We start from the raw sequence: 13451 nt of genomic DNA on the forward strand, positions 1-13451 counted from the left end.
TCATTGTGTCCCATAGATTTTGGATTGTTGTATTTTTATTGTCATTGGTTTCCAGGATGTTTTTCATTTCTTCTTTGATCTAATTGATAACTGTATCATTATTTAATAGCATGCTATTCAGCTTCCAAGTGTTTGAGTTTTTTGGATTGTTTTTATTGTAGTTATTTCTAATATTATGCCATTGTGGTCTGAGAAGATGCTTGGTATGATTTCAATCTTCTTGAATTTGGGAAGACTTTGCTTTTGACCCAATATGTGGTCTATTTTTAAAAATGTCTTATGTGCACTTGAGAAGAATGTGTATTCTGTGGCTTTGGGGTGAAATGTTCTGAAGATGTCAATTAAGTCTATCTGATCTAGTGAGTCATTTAGGATTGCTGTTTCTTTGCTGATTTTTTTGCTTAGAGGATTTCTCCCGTGATGTCAGTGGTGTATTGAAGACCCCTACTATGATTATATTGTTGTCAATCTCTCCCTTGATATCTTCCAGGAGTTTTATTATGTATTTGGGTGCTCCTGCATTGGGTGCATATATGTTTATCAGGGTTGTATCCTCTTGTTGTATCGATCCCTTTAGTATTATGAAGTTGCCTTCCTTATCTCTTGTTATGGCCTTCACTTTGAGGTCTATTTTAGCAGATGTAAGTATTGCTACCCCAGCTTTTTTTTTCATTTCCATTTGCCTGAAAGATATTTTTCCATCCCTTCACTTTCAGTCTGTGTGAGTCCCTTGTTCTGAGGTGGGTCTCTTGTAGACAGCATATATATGGTTTGTGTTTTTTTATCCATTCAGCCACTTGATGTCTTTTGATTGGAACATATAGCCTATTTACGTTTAAAGTTATTATTGAAAGGTACTTGTTTATAGTCATTTCTATTTTTGTGCCTATGTTCCTTCTTACCTTTTTATTTCTTCTTTTTACAGAATTCCCTTTAGCATTTCTTGCATTGCTGGCTTGGTAGTGATAAACTCCCTTAGCCTTTTTTTTTTGTCTGCAAAGCTCCTGATTTCCCCTTCAATTTTGGTTGATAGTCTTGCTGGATAGAGTATTCTTGGATTCAGTCCTTTGCTTTGCAACACTTTGTATACCTCCTTCCATTCCTTTCTAGCTTGATGTGTTTCTGTTGAGAAATCATTTGATAATCTGATGGGGGATCCTTTGTAGGTAACTCTCTGTCTCTTTCTTGAAGCTTTTAAGATTCTCTCTGTGTCATTAACATTAGCTATAGTAATTATGACATGTCTTGGTGTGGGTCTTTTGGGATTCATCTTGCTTGGGACTCTCTGTACTTGTGTAACTTTTTTCTTCCCCATATCCAGAAAGTTTTCTGTCATTATTTATTCAAATAGATTTTCTAAACCTTGCTGCTCTTCTTGTCCTTCTGGCAGCCCTATTATACATATGTTACTTCATTTCTTGTTGTCCCAAAGCTCCCTTAGGCTCTCCTCCTGCTTTTTAATTTTTTTCTCCAGTTGCTGTTCAGATTGAGCTTGTTTCTCTACCTTATCTTCTAACTCACTAATTCGGTCCTCTGCTTCTTCTAGTCTACTGTTGAAATCTTCCATGGTGTTTCTGATTATAGCTATATCACTTTTGATTTCTTCCTGATTTTTGCATAGGTTGTTGATTTTCTCATCCATTCGGTGTATGAATTGTATGACCATTATTCTTGTGAATTCTTTTTCTGTCATGTTCATGCTTCAATTTCACTAATTTCCTTTCTTGGCGACTCCTCAGTTTTTTTCCTCTGGGGATTGTGTCATCTCCCCATTCTGACTCTCACCAGAAGGTTCCAATGTTGAGTTGCGTGGGCCTGGGTCATGTGCAGTTGGAGCTTTGCACCGGCCGAGTGTCACTGAAGAGCTCTGACATAAGATGTGTGGCTGCCGTGGGTTGGTGTGAACCAGAGTTGCCCAGAGTCAGCGTTACCAGTGCTCAGTGTGGCCTCATGTGTGCACCTAGAATCAGGGACCCCGCCTGCACCACACTGAAACAGAGACCTCGCTGGCATGTGCCGAAAATCAGAGTCCACTAGCACGTGTCAGGAGTCAGAGTTCCCATGTGCCTGCACCAAGATTCCAGTATCAGAGTCTCTATTGCTTTGTGTGGCCTTGCGCTGAGAATCAGGGTCCCTGTGTGCACATGCACCAAGAATTGGAGTCACTGGCTCTTAGTGTGAATGCACTGGGAGTCAGGGATCCCAGGCATACACGATAAGAAACAGTCAAGTTACTGGTGCTCAGTGCTGCCTCCTGCCGAGAATCAGGGTCCCCGTCAGCTTGGGGGACTGGGTTGCACAGTAGCACTATGTCGGCAGAAGGTCCACTCCTGCGCTGCGGAAAACAGACTTCCGTGTGAGCTTGCCCAGAATCAAAGTCAGGTGGCACTGCCGCCCTGCGTGGGCTTCGGGTTTGGTCGCCCGATTGTGTTGTGGGGAGCAGATTCCCAGTGTCCTTGAGCTCCCAGGCTCAAATTCCTGTAGCGGTACTGGGGCCTGTGCGAGGAGTGGGTCTATCAGTTACTATGGCATTGCCTGCAAGCCTGCGAGGAGGGGGATAGGCTCCTTGACTCACAGAAACCTGCAGCTGGGATGTCTGGATTCTTGGTGTCTGTGCATCTGCAGCTGTGGTTGCAGGTCTCTGTCCCCAGTGGCTGCAGGGTCCTGGTTTGCATCTGAGACCAGACTGGGTGGTGCTGAGGCCTGGATCCTAGTCTCAAGCAGCTCTGTTTCTCAAGATGGCGTGGTCCCTGTGCCCGTGCTGGCCGCCCCTAAGTGTCCACGGTGAGAGCGGGGCTCCACCGTCTAAGACTGCCTGGCAGCCCCTTGGAGGACCTGCAGAATCTAACTGTCCCTATCTCATACACACACACACCACACACATCCACACACTCCTTTATTGCTCCCTCACACTCTCTCCCTCCCTACCTTCCTGCCATTCGCCATCTTCCTTCCCTGAATCATGTTTTTAAAAAATTCATCTTTATTGTGGAAAGTATTACAGATGTTCCCTTTGTTGTTTTTTTCCATTGACCCCCTCCACCGCGCACCCACACCTCCCAGGCCTTTACCACACTATTATCTGTGTCCAAGGACTATGCATAAGTTCTCTGGTTAATCTTTCCCCACCCCACTCACTCTCACAACCTGCCTTCCCTCTGAAATGCATCAGTCTGTTCCATGCTTCTATGTTTTTGGATCTATTTTGTTAATCAGTTTATTTTGTTCATTAGATTTCACATATGAATGAGATCATATGATACTTCTCTTTCCCTAACTGGCTTATTTCACTTAGCATTATACTCTCCAGGTCCAAAAGAGCTACAGCCCTAGCTGGTTTGACTCAGTGAATAGAGCATTGGCCAAGGACTGAAGGGCCCTGGGTTTGATTCTGGTCAAGGGCATGTACTTAAGTTGCAAACTCAATCCCTGGCCCTGGTCAGAGTGCCTGAGGGAGGCAACCAATCAATGTCTCTCTCTCTCTGTCTCTCCCCCTCCCTTCCACTTTCTCTAAATATCAATGGGAAAATATCCTTTGGTGAGGATTAACAAGGGGAAAAAATAAACCACTACAGATTATAAACTAGAGTTAAGAACCCAAAAGTTATTGAGAAAAGAATTATTTTAAAAATTTGGTAGTTAGTTCAGTTGTTCATTAAATTCCACATGTGAGTGAAATCATATGGTACCAAAAGAAAAAAGGGGAAATAACTCATTGACATGGACAACAGTGTGATGATTGTGGGGGGAGTATTGAGGGGTGGGTGGAGGTGGAAGAGGGTACAGGAGAGTAAATGGTGATGGGAAAAATAAAATTTAATTAAAACATGTTGCTATATAAGTCAAATATGATATAGTACATTTTGAAAATTTTCATAGAAGAAACATTTTTTAGAAGAAAAACATTTAAGGCTTCTCTGTAAAATTAAGCAACATTTGTTTAAACTTTAATAATTATGAGTTCTGCCTAACTGGTTTGGCTCAGTGGATAGAACATCGGCCTGCAGACTCAAGGGTCCCAGGTTCGATTCTGGTCAAGGGCATGTACCTTGGTTGCGGGCACATACCCAGTAGGGAGTGTGCAGGAGGCAGCTGATCGATGTTTCTCTCTCATCAATGTTTCTAACTCTCTATCCCTCTCCCTTCCTCTCTGTAAAAAATTAATAAAATATATATTTTTAAAAATAATTATGAGTTCTCTGCCTGGTGCTCTCTGACATTTGCCAGACACTTTATTTGAGAAGAAGACTGTACACTTTGTTGCAGTTGGCCGTTGATTATATAAAATGTTATGCCAACCATAACTGATGGTTATTCTTTATCAAATTATTCAAGTACTATTTGATAAATTGAAAACTTAAAATGATGTTTTTTGAGAAACATTGATTGACATAAATTAATGTATTTCCAATCTGAAAGTTCAAATAATGTTAAATGTTTATACAGTAATATTATCAATAACCTGATGAATGTTTACATCTGTATTTTGTCACAGAGATGGAGGCTATGAAACGTCACCACTCCTGGGAAAATACTGTGGCTCAAATCCACCTCCAAGAATCATCTCTCACAGTAATAAATTATGGTTGCAATTTAAGAGTGATATCATTAACTCAAGGTCTGGATTCTCAGCTTACTGGGATGGATCATTAACAGGTAAAGAGCAAAGAGCTATCTTTTATTGGTGAGTCCAAATGGGTTGGTTTCTTAGTTCTTGTATTGCCATACTCTTATCCATATTTTTCCATCTGTGTCTTGTGATTACTATCTATAATAATAAAATGGTAATATGCTAATTAGACTGGACAGCCAGACAGCCTTATGGATGTCATTCTGGACGTCCTTCTGGACGAAGCCGCAGCAGCAGGGGCTGAAGCAGAGGCAGAGGCAGTTATGGGTGATCAGGCAGGTAGGCGAGCGGTTAGGGGAGATCAGGCAGGCAGGCAGGCAGAGGGGTTAGGGGCGATGAAGCAGGCAGGCAGAGTGGTTAGGGATGATCAGGCAGGCAGGCAGGCAAGCAGTTAGGAGCCAGTGGTCCCAGATTGCGAGAGGGTGCACCCATGCATGAATATCGTGCACAAGGTCTCTAGTCTGTAATAAACTTCAACATTGTAAATACTTCTGAATTCACAGCAGCCTTTTGTTTTTGAATACAAAGTAAGGGAAAATGGTTTGATTCCCTGGTATATTTAATCAAACTGGTCATCTTGGTTAGGAAAAGGAAAGTACATTGATATGAATTAAGATTCTAGGCTAGCTACTCTTTGGTGATGTAGTTGTTTTGTCTTGGTTTAAAGAGGTGTAATCGTAGCACCAGTTTGATATAGAGAAGAAGATTCAATGTGACCAGAAAGAAAGTTATGAATCATTCCATCTCTTTCTCCTGTAGGTTGTGGGGGCAATCTCACCACTCCCACTGGCACCTTCACATCTCCCAACTACCCGATGCCCTATTACCACAGCTCCGAATGCTACTGGTGGCTGAAAGCCAGCCAGGGCAGCCCATTTGAACTGGAATTTGAAGAGTTTCACTTGGAACATCATCCAGACTGCACTTTAGATTATCTGGCCGTATGTATACAGTTTCAGTTGTATCATTCACTGCTTCCTCTTTGCCCAACACACATAAATGCATTTATTTTATTTTATTTTTTTTTGAGATTTGAGAAAGGGGAACATTTAAACATAAACAAAACATCCACATAAACATTTTAAGCAAAATAAAAAATTAAAAGAAAATTTTATAAAAATGACTTGCCTTCTAAGTATAGCATGTATTACTCAATGTCTTGATATTTATATACTTAAGTATTAAAATACATTGAATATGAACTATATATACTAAGATATTAAAATATATGCAATATGGACTATTAAGATATAAGACTACTGAAAGGGGGGTTATGAGATTTATCGTAATTATTATCAATGTGCTTTCTATATATGCAGTGCAAAATAACAATGTAGAGGACTTTATTGGTGAATTAGGATAATTGAAGTCCTCCAGGTACAACTTTTTATAGAACCAGCTATTCAGCCTTTTCCATTAAAAAACAATCTACATTTTAAAATTTATTAAAGTGTCATAAATGATAAACTATAAAATTAAAAACAGCAAGGAAGACTACTGATAACAGCTATAATCTCAAAATATGTATTAATCTTTTATTTTCAATCTTCAGATTTCAACCTGGGTTCACACACAACTATATTCTGCCATGGCTAAATGACCAGAGTTCATGGCCCAAGTTTATTGACAATTAGCTATAATTTTAAATATATTTTGATTCAGGATTATTCTTTTATTATGTCATATATATATATATATATATATATATATATATATTCCTTTTCCAATTTTTTAGATTTACAGAGGCCTTTACATAATGTTTATAGCCATAATCATTTGACATTTAAAATATTTTATTAAAGGTATATGATGGTCCAAGTACCAGCTCTCACCTGCTAACTCAGCTTTGTGGGGATACGAAACCACCTCTAATTCGTTCTAGTGCAGACAGCATGTTTTTAAAACTGAGGACAGATGAAAGGCAACAAGGAGGTGGCTTCCTGGCCAAATACCACCAGAGTAAGTATGTATATTGGCTGCTTGATGCCCGTAGGGTCTTCAATATATATATATATATATATATATATATATATATATATATATATATATATGTATATATGTATATATGTATATATGTATATATGTATATGTATATGTGTGTATATATGTATATATGTATATATGTATATATGTATATGTATATGTGTATATATATATATATATATATACATATATATATATATATATATATATATATATATATATATACACACTATATTTTAAATCCTCATCCAAGGATATGTTCAGAGAGAGGAAGGGGGAGAGACAGAGAGAGAGAGGGAGAGAGAGAGAGAGAGAGACATCCATATGAGAGAAAAACCAATCAACTGCTTCCTGTACTCACTCCAGCCAGGGAACCAAGTGAAGTGGCAACCTTTTGGTGTATGGGAGGACACTCCAACCAACTAAACAACCTGGCCAGGGGGAGGGGGGGGTCTCAATCTTTTGATGAATGAAATCAATGGAAATAAGTATAAGCCATTGGTTTGAGCCATTAAAATAAATCTTATCTCCTTATTGAGAAAAATTTAACTCTATTAGGAAAGAAATGCTTATGCATTAAATTTATCATCTGACTAAAGCATGTGATAAGCTGTAGAAACTTAGAGGAATATTTAATACTAGAGGCCCGGTGCATGAAATTCCTGCATGGAAGGGGGGTATCCCTCAGCCCAGCCTGCACCCTCTCCAATCTGGGACCCCTTGAGGGATCTCCGACTGCCCGTTTAGGCCCGATCCTGGTGGGATTGGGCCTAAACGGGCAGTCGGACATCCCTCTCACAATCCAGGACTGCTGGCTCCCAACTGGTCACCTGCCTGTCTTCCTGATTGCCCCTAACTGCTTCTGCCTGCCAGCCTGATCACCCCATAACCACTCCCCTGCCAGCCTGATTGATGCCTAACTGCTCCCCTGCCAGCCTGTTTGCCCCTAACTGCCCTCCCCTGCAGGTCTGGTCACCCCTAACTGCCTTCTCCTGCAGGCCTGGTCACCCCCAACTGCTCTCCCCTGCAGGCCTGGTCCCCCCCAACTTTCCTCCTCTGCTGGGTTGGTCACCCCTAACTGCCCTCCCCTACAGGCTTGATCGCCCCCAACTGCCCTCCTTTGCAGGCCTGGTCCCTCCTAACTGCCCTCCCCTGCTGGCCTGATTGCCCCCAACTGCCCTCCCTTGCAGGCCTGGTCCCTCCCAACTGCCCTCCCCTGCTGGTCATCTTGTGGTGGCCATCTTGTGTCCATATGGGGGCAGCCATCTTTAACCACATGGGGGCAGCAATCTTGTGTGTTGGAGTGATGGTCAATCTGCATATTCCTCTTTTATTAGATAGGATAGAGGCCTGGTACATGGGTGGGGGCCAGCTGGTTTGCCCTGAAGGGTGTCCCGATCAGGGTGGGGGTTCCCTTGGGGTATGGGGTGGCCTGGGCAAGGGGCCTGTGGTGGTTTGCAGGCTGGCCATGCCCCCCGGCGACCCATGCAGAGGCCCTGGTATCTGGGATTTATTTATCTTCTATAATTGAAATTTTGTAGCCTTAAGTGGAGGCCATGGCAGGCCAGGGCTTCAGAAGCTTGGCTTCCTCCATTGCTGTGGGCAACCCTAGCCTCCTGCTCTCTCCAGCTTCGTGGCTGCCGCCATTTTTGTTGAGATTTATTTATCTTCTATAATTGAAACTTTGTAGCCTGGAGTGCAGTCCTGGGCCAGCCAGGGTGTGCGGAAAGCTTGGCTTCCTCCATCGCCAGGGAAACCCAAGCCTCCCTTCTGCTCTCTCTGTGGCTGCAGCCATCTTGGTTGGGTTAATTTGCATATTCGCTCCTGATTGGCTTGTGGGTGTGGCTTGTGGGTGTACTGGAGTGATGGTTAATGTGCATATTACTCTTTTATTAGATTATAGATTATTAGATGCTGAAAGAATTGCAATTCAGCTAACAGGTTAACAGCTAATCAGTTTTTATTTGTATCAAACATTAAGATCCTCTAATTAGACATTATTCCATTGTACATAGTGTTTCTAACACATTTTTTTGGTCATGTATTTCAAAAGGTATTAATTTTATTAAGGGAACTATTGTCCTTGTGAGTCACACGTGAAGTAGGCACATTCTTTACTGGAGAAAAATCTGGTCTTTGTAGAGATGCCATTTTAAAATCTGCTTTCCGATGAGGCAACCTGGTGGGATTAAAGGAGTATTGAACAGAAGTCCAGGGGCTCAGAGGTTTGTCCTGCCTGGGAAGGTCACTTTTCTTCTCTGGGGTTCCATGATTTTTTTCTCTTAAAGAAAGGAGATTAAATTCGGTGATTGTGAAGGCTGCCTTCTAGCTCTAGAATTAAATACTTTCTAAAGTTAGCTTTAAAATGGACATTCAACAAACAAAATTTTCTTGAATTTATGTTATTTAATAAACACTTTACTTGTATGGTTTTATATTTTGTTAATCCTCACCCAAGGATATTTTTTTTCCATTGATTTTTAGAGAGAGTAGAAGGGATGGAAAGAGGGAGGGAGGGAGGGATGGAGGGAAGAAGGAGGCGGGGGAAAGAGAGAGAGAGAGAGAGAGAGAGAGAGAGAGAGAGAGAGAGAGAGAGAGAGAACATCAATATGAGAGAGGCACATCAATTGTGCCTCTCTCGCACTCACCCCAACTGGGCTGGGGATCAAACCTGCAACCCAGGTACATATACATCCCCTTGACCGGAATCGCACCTGAGACCCTTTGTGTGTGAGCCAACACTAACCATCGTGCACACTGGCCAGGGCTACTTGTGTTTTGAAAATACAGTTCCTTGCCCCCATTAAATCTATGTTTACCCATAATTTTGACACAATTACCTAAAAATAGAACCAAAAGTCACAAAATCATAATCAATATACAATATCCCTTTGGATTAGTTGAGAGGATTAATGTTTAACTTTGATTCTGTGTGAATTTGAGGATTCACACTCACTTATATATGGGGTTAGAGTGAACGCTAGTTTTGAATACTAAGTTTTAATATTATATAGCTTTGTTCCTCAGAAATTCATCATTAGTGCATAAAAAGCCCTCCCAAATTCCAGCAGGGATATATCTGCTTGGTTGAGCATATAATCGTATCTCCCATTTTATGATTGTTATCTGAATTTGTTTCTCAGTTACCTTTTATTCCTATGATATTTTATTCTCTCCCATACTTTCAGAACACTAAAGACGTAATTTAGTGCACTTAGGTCCTTAAAGGTAAAAACCAGAGGAGCCAGTGCGATTTTCCATATAATTTGATATTTGAAATTAGAGGCTGGCAGATAGTATAATTCTTAAGCACTGAGAACAGCCCACGTGGTTTAACGGAATACATTTTCCTCTGCCCTGTTTTGTCATCATTGGGGCACATGATACTTGTCTGCCTAGTAGGTTTCATTTCTTGCAAGCATCTGAAATCACAAAATCATTCTTTGGAAATCCTGTGTGGACAAAAGTGTTACCTAAAAATATTCAAAGAGAAATAGTTTGAGTACCCCCTGCTCTAGCAAAGGAAGATATTTGAAGAGTCACAAGTATATACTTTACAAACCAAAGTTTATAAATGGTGTTCCAGCCACCTGCCAGGAAGCTGTATTGTGGTAGGAATGCATATATGAACCACAGTCTTTGGAGACAACTTTTTCAATATAACATTTACTTTGCCATTCTCTTGTATTCCATTTCATACAGATAATATAAGAAAGGCTTGAGAAAACATTAGGGCTGGCTGAATTTGGCTCTGATTCCCAGGACAAGCCATACCTAGTCTAGAGGTACCTAGTGTAGTCTTGTTGAAAATTAAGCTGAAGAAAATGCCACCATTGGATTGAAGACTGTTATAAAAATTTAAGATTTTCATTTTTCTTCAAATCCTGTGCGTTCCCTCTAGGCCTTTGGTACTTCCTGATGACTAACTAGAGGCATAACGGAGTCTTTGTTATGAATTACATGCTGAGTTTTTAATTCAACAAAGCCATGTTGTTATTTATGTTTAGCATTCACATAGAACTTTGTGTTTTTAAACTATTAGATTTAAAGGTCAAGATTTCTGTCCCTTCCAAATGTTAAAGTTAGAAAAACAGAAGCATGGGATGTTTAACACACTTCTCTAAACAAACAGATCTCTGAGTAGTGTTAAGCTATTCGGCTTTCCATGGGTTCACAGGAATTGGATGTCTATTCTAACATGGGCAGTTTTCATGACAGTTTCAAGTTGCTGAATTCACTTAAGCAATATTTTACCTTGTTCTAAATGGAGACCTTTTCACTATAAAAATGCCTCACCAAATATACTAGGTGTACAAAAAAATGTATACACGCTTTAACAGCTGATAGTTCTATTGATATTTCTTTCTTTTCAGATTTAAGCCATCTGAATTGATAATTATTTAATACTAGAGGCCCGGTACATAGAATTTGTGCATGGGGGGTGTCCCTCAGCCCAGCCTGCATCCTCTCCAATCTGGGACCCCTCAAGGGATGCCTGACTGCCCATTTAGGCCCGATCCCGGTAGGATTGGGCCTAAATGGGCAGTCGGACATCCCTCTCACAATCCAGGACTGCTGGCTTCCAACTGCTTGCCTGTCTGCCTTCCTGATTGTCCCTAACTGCTTCTTCCTGCTAGCTTAATCACCCCCTAACCACTCCCTGCCAGCCTGATTGATGCCTAACTGCTCCCCTGCCAGCCTGTTTGCCCCTAACTGCCCTCCCCTGCAGACCTGGTCACCCCTAATTGCCCTCCCCTGCAGGCCTGGTCCCCCCCAACTGCTCTCCCCTGCAGGCCTGGTCCCCCCCAACTTTCCTCCTCTGCTGGGTTGGTCACCCCTAACTGCCCTTCCCTTCAGGCCTGGTTGCCCCCAACTTCCCTCTTCTGCTGGCCTGGTCACCCCTAACTGCCTTCCCCTGCAGGCTTGATCGCCCCCAACTGCCCTCCCTTGCAGGCCTGGTCACTCCCAACTGCCCTCCCCTGCTGGCCATCTTGTGGTGGCCATCTTGTGTCCACATGGGGGCAGCCATCTTGTGTGTTGGAGTGACGGTCAATTTGTATATTATTCTTTTATTAGATAGGATAGAGGCCTGGTGCATGGGTGGGGGCCAGCTGGTCTGCCCTGAAGGGTGTCCCAGATCAGGGTGGTGGTTCCCTTGGGGCGTGGGTGGCCTGGGCAAGTGCCCTGTGGTAGTTTGCAGGCTGGCCACGCCCCCTGGCAACCCAAGTGGAGGCCCTGGTATCTAGGATTTATCTATCTTCTAAAATTGAAACTTTGTAATCTTGAGCAGAGCCAAGCCTCCTGCTTGCTCTGTGGCCACAGCCATTTTTGTTGGGATTTATTTAGCTTCTATAATTGAAACTTTATAGCCTTGAGTGGAGGCCTAGGCAGGCCAGGTGTGCGGAAAGCTTGGCTTCCTCCATTGCCCGGGAAACCCAAGCCTCCTGCTCTCTCTGTGGCTGCAGCCATCTTGGTTGGGTTAATTTGCATACTCGCTCCTGATTGGATGGTGGGCATGGCTTGTGGGTGTAGCAGAGTGATGGTTAATTTGCATATATTTTATTAGATAGGATATATATATATATATATATATATATATATATATGAAGTATATGCATAAAAGTGTGTGTGTGTGTGTGTGTGTGTGTGTGTGTATTAGAGGCCTGGTGAACGAAATTTGGGTTAATTTGCATACTCGCTCCTGATTGGATGGTGGGCATGGCTTGTGGGTGTGGCAGAGTGATGGTTAATTTGCATATCTTTTATTAGATAGGATATATATATATATATATATATATATATGAAGTATATGCATAAAAGTGTGTGTGTGTGTGTGTGTGTGTGTGTGTGTGTGTATTAGAGGCCTGGTGAACGAAATTTGTGCAGGGGGGGTCCCTTCAGCCCAGCCTGCACCCTCTCCAATCCAGGACCCCTTGGGGGATGTCTGACTGCAGGTTTAGGTTCGATCCCAGGGATCGGGCCTAAACTGGCAGCTGGACATCGCTCTCACAATCCTGGACCACTGGCTCCTAATTGCTCACCTGCCTGCCTTCCTGGTCGCCCCTAACTGTCCCCCCACTGCTGGCCTGATCACCCCTCACTGCCTCTGCATGCTGGCCAGATCGCCCCTAACTGCCCCTCACTGCCGAGCTGGTCACTCCTATCTGGCCCCCCCACTGGCCTGGTCACCCCTTACTGTCCCCCCTGCTGGCCTGGTTGCCCCCAACTGCACCCCCTGCCAGCCTAATCACTCCCAACTGCCCCCCTGCCGGCCTGATCACCCCTCACTGCCTCTGCATGCTGGCCAGATCGCCCCTAACTTACCCCCGCTACTGTCCAGCTTGCCTCCAACTGCCCCCTCCCTGCCGACCTGGTTGCTCCTATCTGCCCCCCCCCCGCCAGCCTGGTCACCCCTTACTGCCCCACCCCCCCGCTGGCCTGGTCGCCCCCAACTGTCACCCTCTGCTGGCCTGGTCACCCCTAATTGCCCCACCTGCTGTCCTGGTCGCCTCCAACTGCCCCCCCCCCCACACACTGGCCTGGTTTCCCCTAACTGCCCCCCCGCCCGCCTGGTCACCCCTAACTGCTACCCCCTACCAACCTGGTCATCCCCAACTGCTCCCCCTGCTAGCCTAATTGCCCCCAACTGCCCCCCCCACCCCCGTCATCCTGGTTGCCTCCAACTGCCCCCCCCCGCCATTCTGGTTTCCCCTAACTTCCCCCCCCTTGCCTGCCTGTTCACCCCCAACTGCCCCCCCCTCCCAGCCTGGTTTCTCCTCACGCCCCCCCCCCCAACTGGCCTGGTCACCCTATGCAGCCTGCTATTCAGTCGTTTGGT

General features: G+C 43.5%; 1 protein-coding gene across 1 annotated transcript in view; it reads left to right on the top strand.

Annotated features, from left to right (window-relative positions):
* Window positions 1-13451, top strand: part of CUBN (cubilin) — a gene marked incomplete at its 5' end in the record, with an annotated part of 316681 nt that overhangs the window by 82222 nt on the left and 221008 nt on the right. The window contains 3 exons of the mRNA XM_080671851.1: window positions 4496-4656; window positions 5390-5571; window positions 6433-6589. Of these exons, the coding sequence (XP_080527977.1) occupies window positions 4496-4656; window positions 5390-5571; window positions 6433-6589 (500 nt within the window). The remainder of the gene's footprint in view (window positions 1-4495; window positions 4657-5389; window positions 5572-6432; window positions 6590-13451) is intronic.

This window comes from Plecotus auritus (genome assembly GCF_963455305.1).
Source record: "Plecotus auritus genome assembly, chromosome: 1".
Taxonomy (NCBI): domain Eukaryota; kingdom Metazoa; phylum Chordata; class Mammalia; order Chiroptera; family Vespertilionidae; genus Plecotus; species Plecotus auritus.